The sequence below is a fragment of the Suricata suricatta genome, chromosome 4 (genome assembly GCF_006229205.1).
Source record: "Suricata suricatta isolate VVHF042 chromosome 4, meerkat_22Aug2017_6uvM2_HiC, whole genome shotgun sequence".
In the NCBI taxonomy this organism is placed as follows: domain Eukaryota; kingdom Metazoa; phylum Chordata; class Mammalia; order Carnivora; family Herpestidae; genus Suricata; species Suricata suricatta.
The window spans coordinates 64795935-64816689 of NC_043703.1; the positions used below are offsets into that span (position 1 = coordinate 64795935).

General features: G+C 38.5%; 1 protein-coding gene across 1 annotated transcript in view; it reads right to left on the reverse strand.

Annotated features, from left to right (window-relative positions):
* NBEA (neurobeachin) overlaps window positions 1–20755 on the reverse strand; it is a 655079-nt gene that overhangs the window by 120563 nt on the left and 513761 nt on the right. The window contains exons 46-47 of the mRNA XM_029938475.1: window positions 2168–2297; window positions 1458–1853 (exon numbers count right to left, since the gene is read on the reverse strand). Of these exons, the coding sequence (XP_029794335.1) occupies window positions 1458–1853; window positions 2168–2297 (526 nt within the window). The remainder of the gene's footprint in view (window positions 1–1457; window positions 1854–2167; window positions 2298–20755) is intronic.

The following is a 20755-nucleotide window of genomic DNA, read 5'->3' on the forward strand; positions in this document are numbered from 1 at the left end:
CCAATAAAACTTTATTTATAACAATAGGGATGACCTGAATTTGGTCCTGGGGCCAATCTGGCTGACCTCTCATGGCACAGTTATTCCTCGCTTTTGCAAAGTCCCTTGAAAGTAGGGGTGAGCCCAGAACTGGCTAATGAGAGCAAAACCAAAGTCAGCTGGGGATGTTTCAGAAAAGCTGATAAAACGAGTTAGATGTAGCTGACCTACTCTTTTTTTCTTCTTCCTTGAATGAAGAAGTAATGGCAGAAAATGTAGCAGCATTTGTATAACCAGGAGAGCAAGACCAAGGAAATTACAGTGAGGTCGGACCTAATGTTGAGTTAGTGAAACAGCTTCAGTCACCACCACACCTACACTTCCTGTTCCGTGACACAGTAAGTCCTTTTTGATACAGCTCTATAGGCAAATCTGCAACAAACACATCCCCTCCTGATACACCAATGTATATTAACAATACAAAATACATTTCTGTTTGCACTAGTATACTCCGTACAACCTACTACATTTAAATTTGATCTGGTGAAATAAAAACTAGTTGAATTCTACATGCATGGTATTCCTTAAGCTTTAAAAGCAAGTTATAAATTCCCTTTTTACATTTCCTTTCTCTAGGGAAAAATATATATGATACTTTGGTTTTTTATTTTTGAAAATTCTATTTTTTCTAACTCCTTAATTCAGTTTTGTCTTTCCCTAGATGCTAGATGGTTCTTGGAAGCAGTCAGACATCTATTTAAATCCTAAAACATTTTGGAGCCAGTCAGACTCCTATTCAAATCTTGGCTGTGTTATACAGCAGTTAGAGGACCTTGGAAAAAGTTTTTGACTCCATCTGACTTTCATCATCTGAAAAACAGTGATAATAATACTATTCCTGGTTAGTTTAAGCAGAGACAATGAACCTTAAGTACATGGCCTGGGCTATTATCTACATTCTGTTTATAAGTTCCTATGTCGTTACTGTAGAGCATAAAGTGACAACTGTGTTTTGGTTTCTAAATGTAAAACTATACATTTCACAAAAGGGTTATAGTGACTTGCCACAATTTACATTAATACATTCTGTTCCCCAGATTTGAATTTCATAGACCAGTGTAATTTTTTTTTTAATGTGATAACTTTTGTGTCAAATAAGAAAAATTTCAGAAGTAAAACAGCCGAAACAACAAAAACTATCTTCCACATAACCATTACTTCACTAACATTAAAACTATTAAGGCCGCTTGCAAACCCCAAACAGTACAATGCATATAATCTCATAACAAAGGAGAGACCTTTTCGTGAAAGCTGTGTTGCGCCCCTATATGAAAACTGTTAGGCCAGGGGGATGGAGACCAAGAGACAGATGGACAGACAGACACACACACATACACACTCCTGTTTAACTTATTTTTCTCTTTGGGAATGCTGCAGTGGCTGTTTGATCAAATATTCTTTTCCATTATTTCACTTACAGCAAGCAGGTCATTCACAAACACACAAGAGTTAGTCGGACTCTTTGTAAGTGCTCTTTGTAAGACTGTCTCACCAACTTTGCCAGCTATCACTTGATTGTCTTCCAGCTCCAAATTCAGGCTTAACTGCTTGTTCAGTGACCATGAATCCGTACCCTTTATTTTTGCTTTGTTAACCTGCATGCATGCTGAAGCTTTGCCGGGAAAGGACACTTCCCTGCAGGCAGGAGGACCCAGTGTCACTGGGGCTTCTCCAGGGCCGGCTCCTGCGGGGTGTGATGGCCACCAGGACCCAGTGACTCGCAGTTTTTTCCAGTACCTCTCCCTGCCCCCAGCAGTATTGCAGTAGAGTTGCTTCTGGTGAGGACCTCTCCCCTGAACAGTTTCACCAGCTCTCTAGAGGGTGGATTTCTGCAAGTTCCAGAGGACAGAGCTCCAGTTACCCCCAGCAGGGTGACTTCTCCCCCCCCCCCCCCCCCCCCCCCCCCCCCCCCCCCCCCCCCCCCCCCCCCCCCCCCCCCCCCCCCCCCCCCCCCCCGCGGAGCTATAGGCACGCCCTCCCCAGTGAGGCCCAGGGGGGCTCTAAGAGTAAGGGCCGCCCCTTTCCAAGCCTATTCTTACATCCTGTAGAGCTTCTTTTATTTCTTATTAATCATTCCCTTGTTACTCTGATCTCCTGTGATAGTTTAGATTATAATTATTCACATTACACTTTCCCTGTTGAAGTTGCTATGTGGTGTTTCTCTCCAGCTGGATCCAGACTCAGACAATCTCAGTCGGTCCTCCCACCACCACTCCTTTCTTTGCTCCAGGCTGGGGCTGTGACAGTCCTCAGGGACCCTCAGGAGCAAGAAAAAAGGAAACTGAGACAATCAGAGGAACCCAGTAAAGCCTGGAGGCAAGGAGTAAAAGGAGACAGAGACTAAAAGTTATTTTGCTAGTAGCTAGTAAACAGCTCAGGAAGCAAATTCCAAAAGACAGATCCAAAGGTCCAAAGCTATTTTGAGCAAGGACAGTATCATCTGAATAAGTGTATGGCTCGTACCAAAGGTACTGTGGGAAGGAAAATTATTTATATAAACATAACTACTTGCAACTTTATAAAAAAAAAAAACCCTCCTAATTACTTTACAGTAACCTATGTTATATTTAAGCTTTTGAAATCCCTAAAGATGGACTGAAAAAAGACAGTGCTTGAAACTGGTTATAAGTTCCTTCCAGGGAAACCCTATAGGGCCGAGAGTCCTTCTTCTTCTTTTTTAATAGCAAACAACCTCCTGCTTTCCCTTCTTCTCATTTCCTTGAAGAGGGCATATAGAATGAAACTCTCCTAAAATATTTTATTTCAAAAATTTTTATATCCCCTCTTGTGACATGCCTTTCCTGGCATCCAATGTAGAATCCCCAGGTACTAACCTCCAATGTCACTTCTATTATAGCACTTTATTTTAATTCTGTGCACGGCTCTTACTTATTTTCTTGTTTGTTTTTTCCTCTGTCCTCCCCCAGTAACGTGAAAGTTCCATAAACACAGGACTGTGTCTGTCTTATCTACTGCTCAACACACGGTGCCTCCAACAGTGCCTGGTGCATATGTGCTGCATACATGGTCCACTGAATAAATCACCAAGACAGACAGACAGAGATAACGCATATGGGCAGAGCTACAGAGAAATCTTACAAAGTGTGTGCATTTTCGACTCCTTGGCTGACCTGGAAAAAGCTCTCTAGTTGGGCCTTCAGACTTCTCAGATTTACTATCTTAATAGTGGAGCCTACCACTGTCACATAATTTTTATGACATCTCTCCTGACTTTTGATTCAAGATCAGAAAAAACTAACTAGAACAAATGGTTTCTCTGTGGTCGTCTGATTTTTCACCTTTGGGAAAATCTAGACTCAGCTAAACCTCATCCTGAAAGGCCATGCCGCCCACAGAAAGGAGTCTTTCACTCTAGAGGGGTTAGGCAACATCATCAGGCTACAGTATTTTGACTTTCAAACCTAACATCTCTCACTTAAACAAAATGTATACTGAGGTGTGTCACGGAATATCATTTGGAACCCTTCTTGAGCATCAATTTTATTTCTGGTAAGTAACTGAACATTGTTTTGTAATGAAGTTAATAACAGACAGGATGGAAAATAAAATGTAAAAAATGGTGAACCGTTGAAATTTAACACTAGTATTCAGATAAGTTTTGAGATTGCCATAGGCATCCTTAGACTCTAGCTCATGGGCAATGAGAAAGCCCCCAAAATTAGCAGAGGGGACCCTTGTGAGATTTTCCCTCACCTGCCGCGCAGTCGGCGGAGGCTGCGGTGGAAGGTTGTGAGGCCGGTTAGGATATTACTTCAGGCAAGTGGTTAGGAGTTTAATCAATCTGTATGTGTTTCATAAATGTTAAGTATTATCATTATATCATTATAGTTGGTTAAATATTGAGTTCATGACATGTTTCTATAAAAACCTGGGCCTTAAGCCCAGGTCTGATACATGACTTGATACTATAAAACGGACTATATTTTATTTATACCTTTACTAGTTACATAATGTTCTGTGAGTTTCAGGACCTTCCATAATAACTCTTTAAGCTCATTTTTCATTAAAACTCAAGATAGTTTTCTATACCTGTATATATTTTTATCTATGTTTGACGTTTGTGGCTTTGTTTTCTATCTTAAGTCAACCTTCCTAGAGCATCTGGTTTGTCCCTGCCTGCTTCTCCAAATTATTTAATATACTAGGAAATCTAATCAAGTGCCCCAATTCAGTTTTGTTTTCTGAAAATTGAATAAACATAATTTTTATGACATCATGTAGGTCATAAACAAGAATATTAAAGCATCTTGATGCCAAATCTTATGGAACTTTGTGATTGTAAGTAGACCGTTGAAGTACTTTGAGCCAACTGTCTAGTACCCAGAAGAAAGACAGACTCCAGTCTGGCCTCATCCCTGAGGTCTGCCCCCCTCTCTTATGAACTGGAACACTCAGGAAGCAATATAAAGCAAATGTAATAGAGACCCCTTGTAAAGCACTTCACCCAGATGTGTGCTTAACACAGATTATTTGATGGTCCTGTTGACGAAAACGAGGGTTGCCGTGCACTCATGTGAATCAGACACGTATATGTTGTCAGAAGCATGTCTAGGGCTGTCAAATCTGTTTTATCTTCTTTTTCCCTTTTTAAGGCAGCAAATATAGTGCAACCTAAAAAGTACTTGTTTAGTGATAGCTTGGCTGATCTCAAAATCACCTAACACCTACGTCAGAACAAGCATTACGAACACTTTTTTCTTTGATTATGAAAAATCTGAGTTTTGCTGCAGGTTATAATTTCTGTTAAGAATTGATGAAAATGTTGCAGAAGGCTGGATGGATATGCCCTTTTCAGTGTTTGTGAGGTCGTCCTATCTAACTGACTTGCACTTGTAGCTCGTACAGTTTAATTAAAGGGGTCTAATACAATGTAAAGTTACAAATCCTCATTGTTTTAATAATTCTGCATAAATGTTCAATGATTTGGGATATAACAAACATATTCAAGATGGAATAGTTCAAAAGTAGTTTCAGGTTTACATTTATACGTGATGGTGTGTATTCTTTTCCAATCCGCCAGATGAATGGAGAGAATTCTAAGGCCTAGAAGGAAAGCCAAACCACAAGATGGAAGAAGCCCGGGTTCTAAAATGACCCTGTGCAAGCTCCGACTCATAACTGCTGTTGTGGGACACAGGGGTGAGCATGCAGGGAGTGGCAAAGACAGCCAGACGTTTGCCACTCTCTCCTCCCTGTTCTCACCACAATGTCTTGGTGATGCTATTTCCTGACTGAAGCCATGGAGAAGTGTAAGATGTAATAAATAATTAGATGTGCATGAAAGGACCAAAACAGAAACACAATGGAATAGCCTCTTCTAAATGAGCAACGGAATAACCTTCTGAGAGATAAGTTAGACACACATAATTTAACAGAATAAAAGTCCAGATCCTCAACTTCTTAAAATCTATCTAGGCAAGACTGAACCCATGACAGAAGTATGTCTTCTCTTTCTCATGTCTTTCCCTTTCTATTAAAAAAAAATAAAAAAGTTGGGGAGGGGGACTCTTTATGGTGTATTATTGCCTGGGGTAATAAGACCTGTTGAGGGGGTAGGAACCTCAAATATGAGATAATTATAAATATTAATGGGGATTTGCAAAAGTGTATATCTACAATGAGTAGATTAAAAAAATCCTTTTGCAACTCAGATGGTTTCTCAATTTTTTACATTCAAAGATTGAAGTTGGATCTAATTGAGCTGACTATGGAGACATAATTTAAAATAACTGTTGATTTTAGGGGCACCTGGGTGGCTCAGTCAGTTAAGCGTCTGGCTTCGGCTCAGGTCATGATCTCACAGTTTGTGGGTTCAAGCCCCACGCTGGGCTCTGTGCTGATAGCTAGTTCAGAGGCTGGAGCCTGCTTCCGATTCTGTGTCTCCCTCTCTCTCTGACCCTCCCCTGCTCATACTGACTCTCTTTCTCTCTCAAAAATAAATAAGAAACATTAAAAACCTTGTTGATTTTAGATCACTGAGTGATTTTTAGCATACAACTTAGAAGTGGCACAAAATTATAATATTGCTATAATAAGACTTCAACACACCCTACTGATTTCCGTGAACAAGATTTTTCAACATATCTACAAAAAGGAAAACTAGGAGTAGCTGCAATATTGATCCTTGTATTGTCCCTGCAATATTCATACATGGATATATTAACCATTCACCTCATTAAGAGATGAATTTCCAACAGCATTTTAATTTTTTGTTTAATAATTATTTTTCAAAGTTTATATTATATTTATGTTCATGTATGAGTGTAAGCTGATGCTGTTATTTATAATAATAATTTATCCCAGAATAAAAGTGTTAAATACTGAAAATTTTATAGTTTTAGGAATTAAAAAAATTAAAACTTTAATTCACAAGTGTATACATTTTTTACAGATTAGCATAATATAGTGATCAATAAAAGACTTTCAAGAATGGTATGGGGCACCTGGGTGGCTCAGTTGGTTGAGCGTCATACTTCGGCTCAGGTCATGATCTCACGGTTTGTGGGTTTGAGCCATGTGTTGGGCTCTGTGCTGACAGCTCAGAGCCTTGAGCCTGCTTCAGATTCTGTGTCTCCCTCTTTCTCTCTGCCCCTACCCCCAACGTACATGCATGCGATCTCTGTCTCTGAAAATTAAATAAACCTTAAAAAAAAAAGAAGATATTTTAGATTAGGTAAATTTTGGGGAGGGAATCAAATGGAAATACTAATTCAAAGAGAAAGAAGAATTACATAAAAGGTCCATTTGATAAAAGATTTAAAATGGCTGATGACAGAAATCAAATCACTATTCTAATGGATATAGTTGATCCTACTGCAAACATCTGCAAAGTGACTGTGTGAACCAGAGGAACCATCTTGAAGAAATCCTCCAAGATGACCATTCTGTGACCAGGAACTTCATGAACACAGCCCCAGCCACACTCCTTCTTTTTGTTTAACCACCCCCTGCAGTCTACTCTCAGGGGCATAACATTCTTGCTCTGCCCCGGAGATAGGGGTATGTATGACGCACACATCTACTCTTAAACATTCTCCTCCTGGTGGTGCCGTGCCGTGTACTCCCAGCCCCCATGGCTGGAAGAGCAGGCCGTATAGGGACGTGGGGTGGCCGGACATCTACTCCTCTTGCAGCTGCCCAGGACAGTTAAGTCTCGGTCAAGTCTCCTTAATAAACATTTCTCATCAAGCTGGACTTATTGGTATTTTTTCTCAGTCTTATGGCTTCTTTGGCCTTTGGAAGTCATTTAGTATATATGTGCCTCTCACGGAAGAGTGATATAACAATTTTACTTTAAACTATCAATATTTAGGACATGCTGGAGGTTGTATCTTTTAAAAATATTTGAACTTAAGAAAAATTTTAGATGTAAACTTAAACATGTGCAGGGTGGTGAATAGTTTCTTTTCTATACTGAAGTATGGTTGACATACAATAGTGGGTGGTTTATAGTTTTATTAAATTGTTTTTTGCAGATTAGGTAAAAAACAAAAAGTTAGGGAACAGTTGCAATAGACCAGCCTTGCACAATAAGGAAATCCTCAAAGAGGTGATGGACAAGTCTCACTTTGGCCTTTTGTCCTATTAATAATGAATTAAGAATTTAATGGTCAAGGGCAGGCACCATAATCAGTAAAATCTATTATAGACTGAAAAATTGATCACTGGATCAAATCTTAGAAAATTTTCATGGAAAATACTTAATCCTGATGAAACAAATAATTGAGTAATATGAAATTAAAAATTAAGGAAACTGCAAATGGCCTATGAACCAAACAAAAGTGCTCAAGGAATCAAGTTGGCAAAATGGGGATTTACAGAAAACACATTCTCGATGAAAATGAAACAATATATGCTATTACTGCTATACTTCTGAGGTTATAGATTCATAAACACAGCCATTATCAACATATGGATTAAAACTGCAGGATCGAGAAACGTCTTCCAATTGGGAAAACTTAGGCAGTTCATCCATAGAGAGCTTTTTATTTAATAACCTTGCTTTTCTTTGCTGTAATTCATCAATTTATGTACCTGCAGATCCTTGATTTAAAGTCACCCTAGGGTCTGCCTCTCTTGCTCACTAGCTGTGAGACCTCAGGCAAGTTAGCTACGTTTCAATTCTTAAGATTTAGGGAAATAATATTGCATAGGGTGGTCGTGAGGACTGAATAGAATGACTCTTTTTAAAAATGCTTAGTACAGGGCATGCACATAGGAAATACTAAACAAATGTTAACCTAAAACTATAGTTATTGCTTAGCACACACAGATACACACAGACACACACACACACACACACACACACAGCACTGCCAGTAAGGGAGCAGAAAAGCTGGACCATGGCAAATAAACTTCTACTAAACTAACAGTCACAGCTACTGTTTCCTTAGTGACAATTTGTATTCTAGAAATTATCTGCAATCATACAACTAGCTCTAATGAGAAAGCCCCACTCGTTGGGACACCAGTGACCATTCTCACTGTCAGGAGTGATAATTCTGAGAAGGCTTCTTCCATCCTATCTTCCTATCTATCTATACATAGGCCAGCTCTTTTCTACCAAGCCTGTCCTCATGATTTATCAATTTTATTCATTTTCAGTGACTTTCCTTCAGCAAATATCTACCGATTGACCTCCAAGAGCTGAAGGCAAACAACAGGGATAGAATCCTTCACCTCAAGGAGTGCATAGTCTGCTGGAGAATCACAAATAGCGGGCAAAGGGGAAAAGAAGAGGCTTTCAAGCAGAAGGAACAGCATGTATGTAAAAATCATGCCTTGGGGAATGGCTCCAGGCTATCTGGAACATATATTATAAAGCGGAGGAAAGTGGGGAACCTAGAACTGGGGAAATTCATGTAATTCATGTTTAGAGTCTGAACTTTCAGTCTGTGTTAAACAAAGAGGTGAGATGATTAAATTTGCACTTGAAAATCATGGCTGTGACTTCAGTGGAGATGTGGTTCCAATAATCTATGCAAATGCTATTTCATAGTCATTATTAGAAAACCATGAACTCTTTCAAAGGAGTCTTATTTGTATTCTTTCCAACGGTATCTCACATTATGGCAAATACTTTTAAATTCACTTATTTTGTTACATACATTCTGTAACAGTTGGAGACTTCTCGAGGGTAGCGACTAGGTTGTAGTCTATCTCATATTCCTTACAGAACCAGCACACGGAGGAAGCTCAATCAATTTTTGTTGAGGAAAATATTTAAAATTTAATTTACAAGCAAACTTTGACTTGCAGCTGGAGTCCTCTGTGCCTACTTCATCTTCAAATGCACAGTCAAAATTAGGGTAAAATTCTCAAAATTAAAAAATGATATTGGCAAAGTTCCTTCATTTTTGTCCTACTCATGAGTGTCCCCATGTGTAACTATTATATATTTGGCTGTATTTTCTCATTTTCTCAAATTTGGCAACCTCTAAAATCTTGTATTTATCCCTCGGCTGTTCACAAAGGGGAGGAATGCAGTAGAGGGAGGGAGAACTCTACGCTCTTGGAAAGAAGCTTATTTTTGGTTTCTAGAATTTACTTTCATTTACATACTGACTATGTTACCTTCCTTTGTACCTTTCCGTATGATGTCAAGTGTTAAACTTGTTATATGTATACATCTCCTGTTTTTGGCTTTATTTTCTTCCATATGGGATCATTTGAATTTCTGGGTTACAGGTTTTTCTTTGAACCTTTTTGGTAATAGGTAATCCTTTGAGGGTTAATTGTTATTAACTGTTATTAATTGTTATCTCAAACTGTCTTCCCTTTTTGCAAATATTTCATGGTCAAGTTTTAGGTGCAATCAGAAATGATACAAGATTAGATGGGGCAGTTGCAGTCATTCTTAGACATAAAGGGGAGGGGCTTTTGACTGGAGATCTATTGAGGTTATGAGAGGAACTTTTTACTGCATTAAAAGATTTTTATTTAAAAAAATTAATTTTTTAAATTTTAATTTAAACATTTTTGTTTTTAAATTATCAAAATAGAGTTTATTTATGTAAAGCATATAAACCTATGGAACACAGTAGATATTTAATAAGTGTTAGCTGCTATTATTAATGGTAGTATCAAATCCCATATTTAGGCACAATGTGCTTTATGCCTAGTTCTTAAAATCCTAACCATCCTGAACACATTTCAGCTCCCAAATGTGTCATGTTCTGTCATGCTTCCGTGTCCTTGAACATGGTGTTTCTTCTGTCTAGTTGATGTCTCCCTATTTTGTTCTTCTGGTTAAGTCCTATTAATGACTGGACTGGGAGAGTCTGTTGTTCTCTCCGAGAACCCTGGACCCACCTGTGACACTTGGCAAACCATTATTACAGTTATGAGTTTACTTGCTGGTGTCTTTTGCTAACCCCTGGGCTCCCTGAGGGCAAAAATTCTCAGTGCATCTCTGCAGTTTTCATATTTAGCACAGAGCACACAGCAATAATTTAATAGTAATTAATTATAAATGCCTTTGTTGACTGATATGTATTAACACACATGTGCAGAAAAGGTATAATTTATATGGTCTATGTTAATTAAAAAAGGAGTCATATCAAGATAGTTCAGAGTTGATTCCCAATTCATGATGTATTGGACAGGGCACGGAAGGTGCCCCTTCCTGAAAAGTTCTATTTTTCCCATGTTGGTTACCAGGGACCCCACAACTCTGGCCATGGTGGACTGGACCAGGATGGACACCCACTATAAAAGTAGGCTCCCTAAGTCGGACAGCCACGCTAGTGGCGGTGAAAATCCTGTCTGGCCATCAGGACCACGTTATCATGAATGCTGCCTGGCTGCCACCATGCAGTAATCTCTCTTTAATGATTTGAATGTGAGATGTTCAGAGATAACTCTAACAGGAAGGCAGGACGAAGCCAAAAGACGGAGAAGGCAGTCACCAGAAATCATAAGCATCAGGAACTCTGAGGAAGCAGAAGCCAAGACCAAAAAAGATGGGTCTAGTGGTGGATGTAACACTCTCCTGCACCAGACGCATCTGGTACCACTTTGCTCTCCTGGCTCCGGCCCCGCTGGCCTTCTTTCAGTATCTCATCCACACCGTGTTGTTTCCTGTCACAGGGCCAGTGCACATACTCTTTCTTCTCTGGAAATATCTTCCATCCCCTATTTGTGTACTTCATTTCTACTCATCCTTGAGCTCATTTTCCTTTTCATTTTTCAACTGACCTCTCTTGCTAGGTAACCCCCCCCATCCCCATCACACGCTCTCATGACACCGTCTATGAGAGAAGTTCTCTTTACAGCACATAACACAAATAGAATTTTGCCAACTTATTTATTTTATTAACATAATCTCCCCTGCTCTTTGACCATTTGTTTCTGCTTATTACTGTATCTCTACTGCTTGGCACAGTGCCTGTCACACTGTAAAGCTCAGTAAATAATTTGTTGAATGACTAGATTAAAGGTGTATTTAGAGTCAGTTTGTGGTAGCAGAAGGAGAAACAAAGATACAGAATAACTCGAGCTGTAATGTTAATGGGTGTCTGTGGTTGAAGGTTCATTAAAAAAAAAAACTGGGTCACGGAACTTGGATGAAAGTCTAGTTTTTCAGAAGGCCTGATGAGAATCCCCCATTTGTACATTACCACGCTCCCCTACAGGAAACCCTAGTAGACCCTCTGACTGCCCCAACTCAGAACCTCCTGCTGCTTCCCCCATCCTCCACTTTCCTGGGTAACAGAACCCTGATCGTGTTCGGTTATTGACTTCTCTTCCATGCCCTTCAGAGTCAGGACACACTCACCCCATGGGCAGTCCCATGGGGTAGATCAAGTTGTGAAAGTGTCCTCATATTTAAGAGGAAACCAACGGAAGAGGAACTCTCCCCTTCCTGTGAATATTCCTGGGCTTACAAGGGTGTGGGGAAAAGTTAAAGCTCACACTGCTATGAAAGTGAGAATGAGGACACACCAAGGGTGACAGAATGGAGACGGGAAGTGAGCCTGAGTTCTGGAAAACATAGAAACAGCCGAATCAACCAACCCCGGAGACCAGTGCAATTCAGGACTTGCTATTTCATAATGCATACACAATACACACATATCTATAAAACTACTGGTATTAGGGTTTGTATTACTTGCAGCTCAAAGTTTTCTGATACAAACTTATTGTCTGATGTAACCTTCATGTCTGTTTTTTACAAAAGAAAAAGCCTAATACCACACACACACACACACACACACACACACACACACACACACGAAATTCTTGTACTGCTGCTCAAGCATCTCTAAATCCAAACAGTTCTAAAAAACATATATTAAAATTTTTAAAAATATGCAAACACTAAACATTTCCATACTTTATGTATGTTTTAGAATAGCTTTCATTCCTTGTCTTCCTGATCAAGTCCTATTAAGCTTAGTACTCAAACAAGTATTTCCTCAAAAGACATTTAACATCTGTCACGTGGGTACCAGGCTCATCAGGGACAAGAAAGACAATGTAAATATGATTTGTTTTTCAAGGTTTAAAGACTTCTTTTTTGGGGGTGCATGGGTAGCTCAGTCGGTTAAGCATCTGACTTTGGCTCAGGTCATGATCTCGTGATTTGTGAGTTCGAGCCCCGCATCAGGCTCTGTGCTGACAGCTCAGAGCCTGAAGCCTACTTTGGATTCTGTGTCTCCCCCTCTCTCTGCCCCTCTCCTGTCCCTCTCTCTTTCTCTCTCTCAAAAATAAACCTTAAAAAAATTTAAGACTTCTTTTTCAGTGATAGTTAGCAACCAAAAGCTATTTTCATAAAATGCAAGTGCAGAGCTTAAGAGTGTGTTTTCTCCCGAACACCTGAGTGCTCCCGGGGACTCATAGGTGGATCACTGGGGTTCATGAGGATTTGTTTTTCTTTTCCAAAACTGGAGCTCTCCAAGAACCACTGTCTCTCAAAGAACAGCTATAGAATGAAACCTACTTTATGTAGGGAATTTACATTCAGGAAGTCCTTTAGATCGGAGGTTATTTTCATGTGTATCTGCCACCACACCCGACACATTTTGCTACACTACCAGTATGTACCAAAACGTGTGTAGTTTATTAGCACTTAGTCTGGTGGACTATGATGACTTTTTATAAATCTGTATGCCAGACCAGTGCAGAAAGGACTTGGATTTTAGAGGATGACAGACAGACTGAAGTCTGATGCAACCACGTCAGAGCTGTGTTACTTGAGAATGTTCCTTAACATAATGGAGACAGTTTCCACTTACATAAAAGAAGAGTGATCATCTCCACTTTACTGGGTTGTTGTATTAGGGGAAATAACACAGACAGTGTCTGGTGGAGAGGCTGGCACAAAGGAATGCTACCTCAGTGTGTTGAACAAATGAACTCATGCTCCTTCCCCACCAGGACCTTCGTGAAACCATCAATGGGTCTGAGAGTAAGTCCTGCTGTGGCCTTGGCTCAGGTCCGTCTCCACTGTACGTCATTCTCTGATCCAAACTCTGCTTCTGCATCTCCCAGTGCTTCAGCTGACTCTGGCCGGTTCCAAGAGTTTGTACCAGATGCCTTGGGGTGTTCTGTCTGCTGTGTTTGAAGTTTAATCTTTAAAAATTTTTTCTTACTGCTTCAGCTAGAGACATCTCAGCTACTGAGCTTCCTGTGGTATTTCTACTCCCGCTCTCAGTTTTCTGTATTATAGGATTATTACTACTCTTCAAGGAATACAACTCAGTTTAAATGTAAACAGCTCAGTGCACATGAACATCATACAAATATTTGTAATGGGGGGCAGTAAGGGGTTTTAGAAGTCTCCTAACTTGTAAAGGCAATGGAAATGGTAATTCTAGGGTTGGGTATCATCCTCCCCCAAAGTTTCTTCCTTATGACTATAATGTTCTAAGACTATACTTGTTTCTACTGTTTATTTTATACTCTTTGATTGTAAAGCTATTTGCATCAGAATGCTATTTTGCTGAGAATTTTCCTTTTATATGTTTCATTTGAGCATAATGAGCAAGGACTCTGACCTCAGGCAAAGACTGTTAGCATCACATATCATTTATTCATCAGAGAACAATTTAGTCAGCACCTACTAGGTTTCACTGTTGTGCTGGGTGATGGAAATACCCCAGTGAACAAGACAAAGATGACCCCTTCTTTTACACAGCACATATTTTCTCCTTATAGAAAGCCTTCAGAATTGAGTGGTATAGTAATTCTATTTTACTGGGTTGCTTAACAAAAACATTAAATAGGTTACTGTGTTTAACAGGTGTCTCCAGTATAAGTACCAGAGGTCACCTTTCTATAGGCAAAAGGCTCTCCAAAGCATTCACTGCAGAAAGTATTAATGGAGAAAGTGACTTTAAACTTAGCTCCCAATAAATGGTGGCTCTAAGGATGACTGTAATGTCACCAAGATCACTTGAAAGGAGCATAGTTGTAGCTTTAACTCTGCGTTTTAGAAAGACTGTTCTAGAAGTGGTGAGAAGGATTTGGAAGGATGCTAAATTGGAAGTTTGAACTATGCCAGTGGGAAGTAAAGGAAGTCTAATCTGAGACAATTGCTGAAGAGAGGAAAAAGAGTAAACATATTTATGAGACAGAGTTGATCATTTCGCTTCATGCCAATACAAAAAGATGAAAGAAATCCGATCTTTGCAAGAGTTTTTGGCTCCAGTGACTGAGTAAATGGTGCTTTCCACCAAATTCTAGGTTTATGGTTACTGGCTGATGAGTATTGGGAAAAAGGTCAGAGGTTCAGCTCAGACTCTGCATAAAGCAATCACTATGCTCATTTTCACTCATATAAACATGAACTTATGCAAATAAAATGCATTAACAACAACAATCAACCTATCTACACTGGACGACATTAAAGAAACGACAGCCAGTGAATAACATATAAACACAGTGAAATATCTAATTTTTATTAAAGTTTTGCTTTTCACTAATAATATAAGTAAATTTAACAATATTATTTTCTCCAGATATAGAGGTTATTTAAAAGTCTCAGTCTTAACCCATATTAACACTGAATGTTTTCCCTGGAACTTGGCATCATGTCTGGAATACACTAAGTGTGTGTAGCTCTATGGAACTCCACTGAAGGTTTCTCCAATATTCACGTCTGAGTAAAGAAATAAAACTGTAAACCAGAGACATCCATGTAGCAAACTAATTTACAAAGAAGGTGGTTCTTGTAATATATAATTCTATATAGTAAATATACCATGATGTATTAATATATTTAGCTAATTGTATTATGTGTTAAATAATGTCAGGCAGTTAACAATTTTTGTTTTTATGGCATAGCAGAAAAGTTCTTATTGGGTAAGAGGGTAAATTTAAAAGATTCTTACTCTTATAACTAGTGCCACTAAAATTTGGGATGACATTCCATAAGGGAATAACAAATTAATCTAGATGGTAAATAGAGTAAAGAGGAGAGATAAACACATACGTATATAATTTTCATACTATTATTATAAGTTTATATGATGTCTAATACACAAAAACACATACCTGAGACAAACTGCACTATTTATCAATAATTCCCTCCTATAGACATATGACAACAGTAAAATTTTGCTTCAAGAAGCGAAATGGGCACCTGGGTGGCTCATTTAGTTGAGCGTCTGACTCTTGATTTCAGCTCAGGTCATGATCTCACAGTTCATGAGATCGAGCCCTGCAATCTCATGCCGGGCTTTGCTCCAGTGCAGAGCCTGCGTGGGATCCTGTCTCACGCTCTCTCTGCCCTTCCCCCACTTGCTTGTGTGCTCTCTCTCTCTCTCAAAAATAAGTAGATAAACATTACGAAAAGTCAAACAGATAAATCTCAGAAAACATAGTACAAGTAGCTCTTAGCTGATTACAAACATGACTACCTTTACCTGTAAAAGATTTAAAACTATATGGAGATACAGACATGCTATTTTTATCTAGGAGATTGGCAAAAATCTAAAAGTTTAATAATACTGCACTTGCTGTGGGAAAAACAGTCACTCACTATATTGCTGGTGGGAGTATAAATTAGTATAACTTATAATGAGAAAAATTTGGCATTATCTATCAAAATTTCACATACCCTTGACCCGGTAACTTCATTTCTTAGACTTTATCCTGTGCAAGATGAAGTATGTACTAGATTCTTCATTGCAGTATTGCTTATAATCTTAAAAAAAAAAAAGGAAGGAAGTACCACCCAATGCGGGACGGGGAGGGGGAAGGAGGGCAGAGGGGGGAGGGGACTTATTCAATAAAGTAAATACAGTATGGAATAAGTTTACATTATTTGGGATGCCTTTTTAAAGGAAAAGGACACAAAGTTAGAAATAAAAATTAGATATGTTATGTAAATGGATACTTAACTTAGAATGAGAAAAGAAAATCACAACAAATACTAGAGCCTTGGACATTAAGGTTGTTTACTTCTGAGATCTCTTAAAACATTTGAGTAAACTGAGCCTACTACACACTTCTCAGAAACATCCGTCACAGACTCTGTGGACCAAAGGACCCTGGCGCCTAAGTTTGATTAGCTTTACAGTAAATGTACAAGTAAACCTAGATGTACCTATGATGGTACAGATACTAAACTAATTTCTAATGACTGTCGTAATTTTACTTAAGTTCTCACCCTGCATTTTTAATTTATTTTTTTAATATACCAATATGTGTAAGATTAGAAAGCTCAGGTCTGTCCTAAACAGGTAAGAACTTCCTTAAGTTTACCATACCTTAAAGTTTTTTGACATCACAAGCATTATATTTAGTGTTCGTTTAATTCTTTTAATTTACATTGTGGTTTTATGTCATTTTATTAGAAATAAAATACCTAATGTATAGTCAACATTTATACATCAAAATACCTAAAAAGATCTTTGAATATAGGGGGAAAAATATTCATTTTCCTTCTCATTAAAAAAAAATCATGCTTTCTTCATGAAGGACTGATGTGCCAGCATTCAGATGCTTTAAACTAGCTTTGCCTGAAAGGCATTTTTCATGTGATGAGGAAAAGATATTTTAATGCATTTTGAAATAAAAATCCAAGCCTCTAATAAATACACAAGCATCTAGGCATTAAAATGAAATTCAATGGTAAATCAAAGCTAAATAAAAATTATACTACCTTCAACTTTTTAGCTCCATTATAGGGTTTTACACAGTAATATTAAATGGAAAGTTTAATATATGCTAGCTGACAATTTCAAACTAATCCCTACTCTACCTTCTTTTTCTTTTATGACTGAAGCAAAGTCCAATAGACAGCAGAAGACGAATCTCAGGTCCAGTACAAGCTTTTCAAGCCTAATTAAATGGGTGTAAAAACATATATAAAAAGATGAAAGTGCTTTGCTTTTACATATGGCAAAATGAATCAGTGGAAAGCTGCAGAAGGAAGTGAGATGTTCCATAGGGGCAGGTTAAGTCTGATGCTAATGCTTACTTAAAATGGTGACAGTCTGGAGTAGTGAAGCCTTGCTGGGCGGCTTTAATTTCTCCCTGGAATAGCTCCCTCCCAACCTTCTGCAGCACATCAAAGTCTCTGGAGCTCAATTAAAATTGGATTATATTGAAATGCTCTATCTATGGGAACTGTGTGCTCACTAACACTTTTCTCTCGGTAATGCTCCAGATGACAGGTGCCCATCCCAATTTAAACAGTTGTCATAGAGACGGGGAACTAAAGCAGCAGAAACTAACAATACAAAGGAAAGGTAAGGGCTAAGATTTCTATGAATGAGGAGCTTGCTTTTTTTCAGCAACACTGTTTATTACACCAATGACAAAGTACATGAGACACAAACAGTATTGCATTTTGTATCTTGCATGTGAATGGAAAGATAGCTAACAGTAGCAATAAGGTATGTCAACGTATACGGTCAAATGATGTTTTCTACATGAGTATGTTCCACTGGCTAAAAATGAAAGATCGAATGTTTCTCCCAATGGAAAACAAAGATCTGAAGCCACCATACTACTAAAGAGACTATGACTAGCAAGTTTATAAAGTAAAGAAGTCAAGACCTACTCTTTAATCACAGATACATCCCAGAAAGAATAGTTTCTTGGCTACAGATTTAGTTTTTTTCCCTGTCCAGCACTACAGTTTTAAAAGTTTAAATGTGGGAAGAAAAATGATAAATTATGACTCAGTTGTGCATGTACGTTTCAAATGCACACGACTTTTTGGCAAATCCAGTTAACCTTAAAAGTGCCCCTATCGTTGACAAAGAAAAACATTTCTAAATTTGACTTTGGAATTTATTTCTAATTTTAATTAGCAGGTATTCTGTAATCTGCTGTAATTTCTCTGCCATCAAAGCCTATCAGCACAGGCGGAAAACTCTGTCGGCTTCCCTAAAAGCCCAAGAATGAAGATTGCTTAAATTTCTGGCAGTTCTAAAGAGCAATGCATTTGAGAGTGTAGACTGCTAGTAATGATACTATGTTCTCACCTAGATGGCATGTTTCTGCACTAGAAAAAACTCTCACCCTTTCTTGTAATTGGCTTATCCCAAGTCTCAAGATTGTTTTTCCTATCATTGTGCAGATCACCGTGGAAATAAATTATTGCTATTTTATAGAGCGTTACACTACTTTTCCTTTTAAGATCTCAATACCTGTGGTTCTTTTTTTTTCCTCCTGGGAAGCCTATGTTAGGATTCTGAAGCAGCAACAAGGCAGGGTGCACAAAGTGCAGGCCAAAGGGGAAGGAAACAAAAATGTGTCAGAAAATCTAAAAACCGCGCAGATCAAGATTTGTCAAAACAAGGCCCTGGCTTAAACCAACAAGGAGGGCCGCTACAGCTTGGGCCTTGACAAAGCACAGACTTTTTATTTATTTATTTATTTTTAGCCCAGCTGTAGAAAACACCATCTAATGAACCTGTCTGGGGCGGCTGTCCCCATCCTGTCAGGCATGTCAGGAAATGACAAGCACTGGGGACAGGCCGCCGCCAGTCAGAGACAGGCCCGCCAGCTGGAGAGCCCAGGCCCAATCTAATCACACCGCCAGAAAATAACTTTCATGCTTTCAGCTTGACAGGACGGACTTGAGGAAAAAAAAAATTAGGGCTGGAAACAATGCTTTTTGTTTCAAGTACGTATCATTTTTACACGGCAATTAAAAGTAATCTACTCACACATGCAATCCATGTTACTTCATGTTAATGCAACAAAGGGTAAATGTCACCGTCAGAGAGAAACATGTATAAAGGTTACTTTGATAATATGGGCACAGAAAAAGGGAACATTAAGACCACCTCGGTCTCTGTCCACAGAGAGGCTGTATCATATCAGAAATTTAATACTTTTCAATTTAGTTTATTGATATCGCAATCCCTTATGTTCAAAGGATTTCCTTCGAAGGATCACCAGGTGCTGATTTCATTTCTTGTGCTCTGAGAACCAATATGTAACGAAGAGTAATAGGATAAAACGAGTATTTTCAGATGCTAGAATGTATTTCTGCCTTTTGTGATACTGGAAAAAAGAGCCAGTATGAATATCTACAACCCACTGAGAACACTGCAACCTGGATCATGTTACATTAAATAACTTGACACAAAGGACTGACGGATGAAGACTTGTAATAAAAAGCACACTCTGATTAAACAGTTTCTGTGAGTCAGATGGTTATTTTGTTATCATGCAGAACATCTTGTCAATACGTCCACTTTACATAAAACTCTTCAAAGTGAAGTTACATGTAATATGTATAGGGTAACACTTTGTGCAGCATATGCCCATTTGTAAATAAATAATTATGTATTAAAATATACCTTATACTCATTAGTGTTTTTCACTCACATTTTCCATAGAGTAGCTGTTAGCATTCACGCTGAATCAAAAGAGCCAAATAGAGGTCTGTATGTGTGTCTCAGTTTATATAAATGCATAGAACAGGCTTTAAGTGCTGTTCATTCTGTCAACTAAAGCGGGCTCCCACGCCCACTTATGTTTAAGATCACGAATCATAAGATTCAGCACATATATGGTGGCCAGATCACATCAAATATTAATATATTTGAATATATTACTGAAAATGTCACTACTGAAAATATGGAGCTGGCATATAATAACTGCCACTTACTGGCCTGGCCAATCTGGTCAGGTTCTAGAACCATTCTGAGCCTGTTTTTCCTCATCTATAAAATAGTGAAAACGAAGTCGGCTTCAAAGGGTTGTTATGGACTAGATAGTGGATACAGGGCATCACAATGCCCAGGACACAGTACATGATTAGCAAAGTTACTGCCATTATTTCACTTCAGAGAATCTAGAGGAGTAAACAATACAGAATTAGGTTCACCTTCTGCAAAATAATGCTCCCTCTGCAGAGCATATCAAGGTGGATAGTGCTTTTATTGTATAAAGAACAAGTCTTTCACAATAACCCAGTCACACTGAAATCACAACACGCAGACAGAATGCCGTAACCCAAACTGGAATATGTCCAAATGGTGGTTATCACCCTTGCTCTTCAGACAGGACCATGAGGTTTTAATGAACACAAGAGAAAAGAACTTATTAGTTCTTCTATCCTAAGACAATCGAAGTCAGGTGGACATTGCATTTAAAATTTCATATTTTCTTATACAAAATACATGTTGCTAACATATAATGATTTTACTCAAGCTTTCAGTATAATTTTGTCATTAGTTCGCTCAGTACTGCTTTACTGCTGCATTATTTAATTCATTTCAGTCACGGA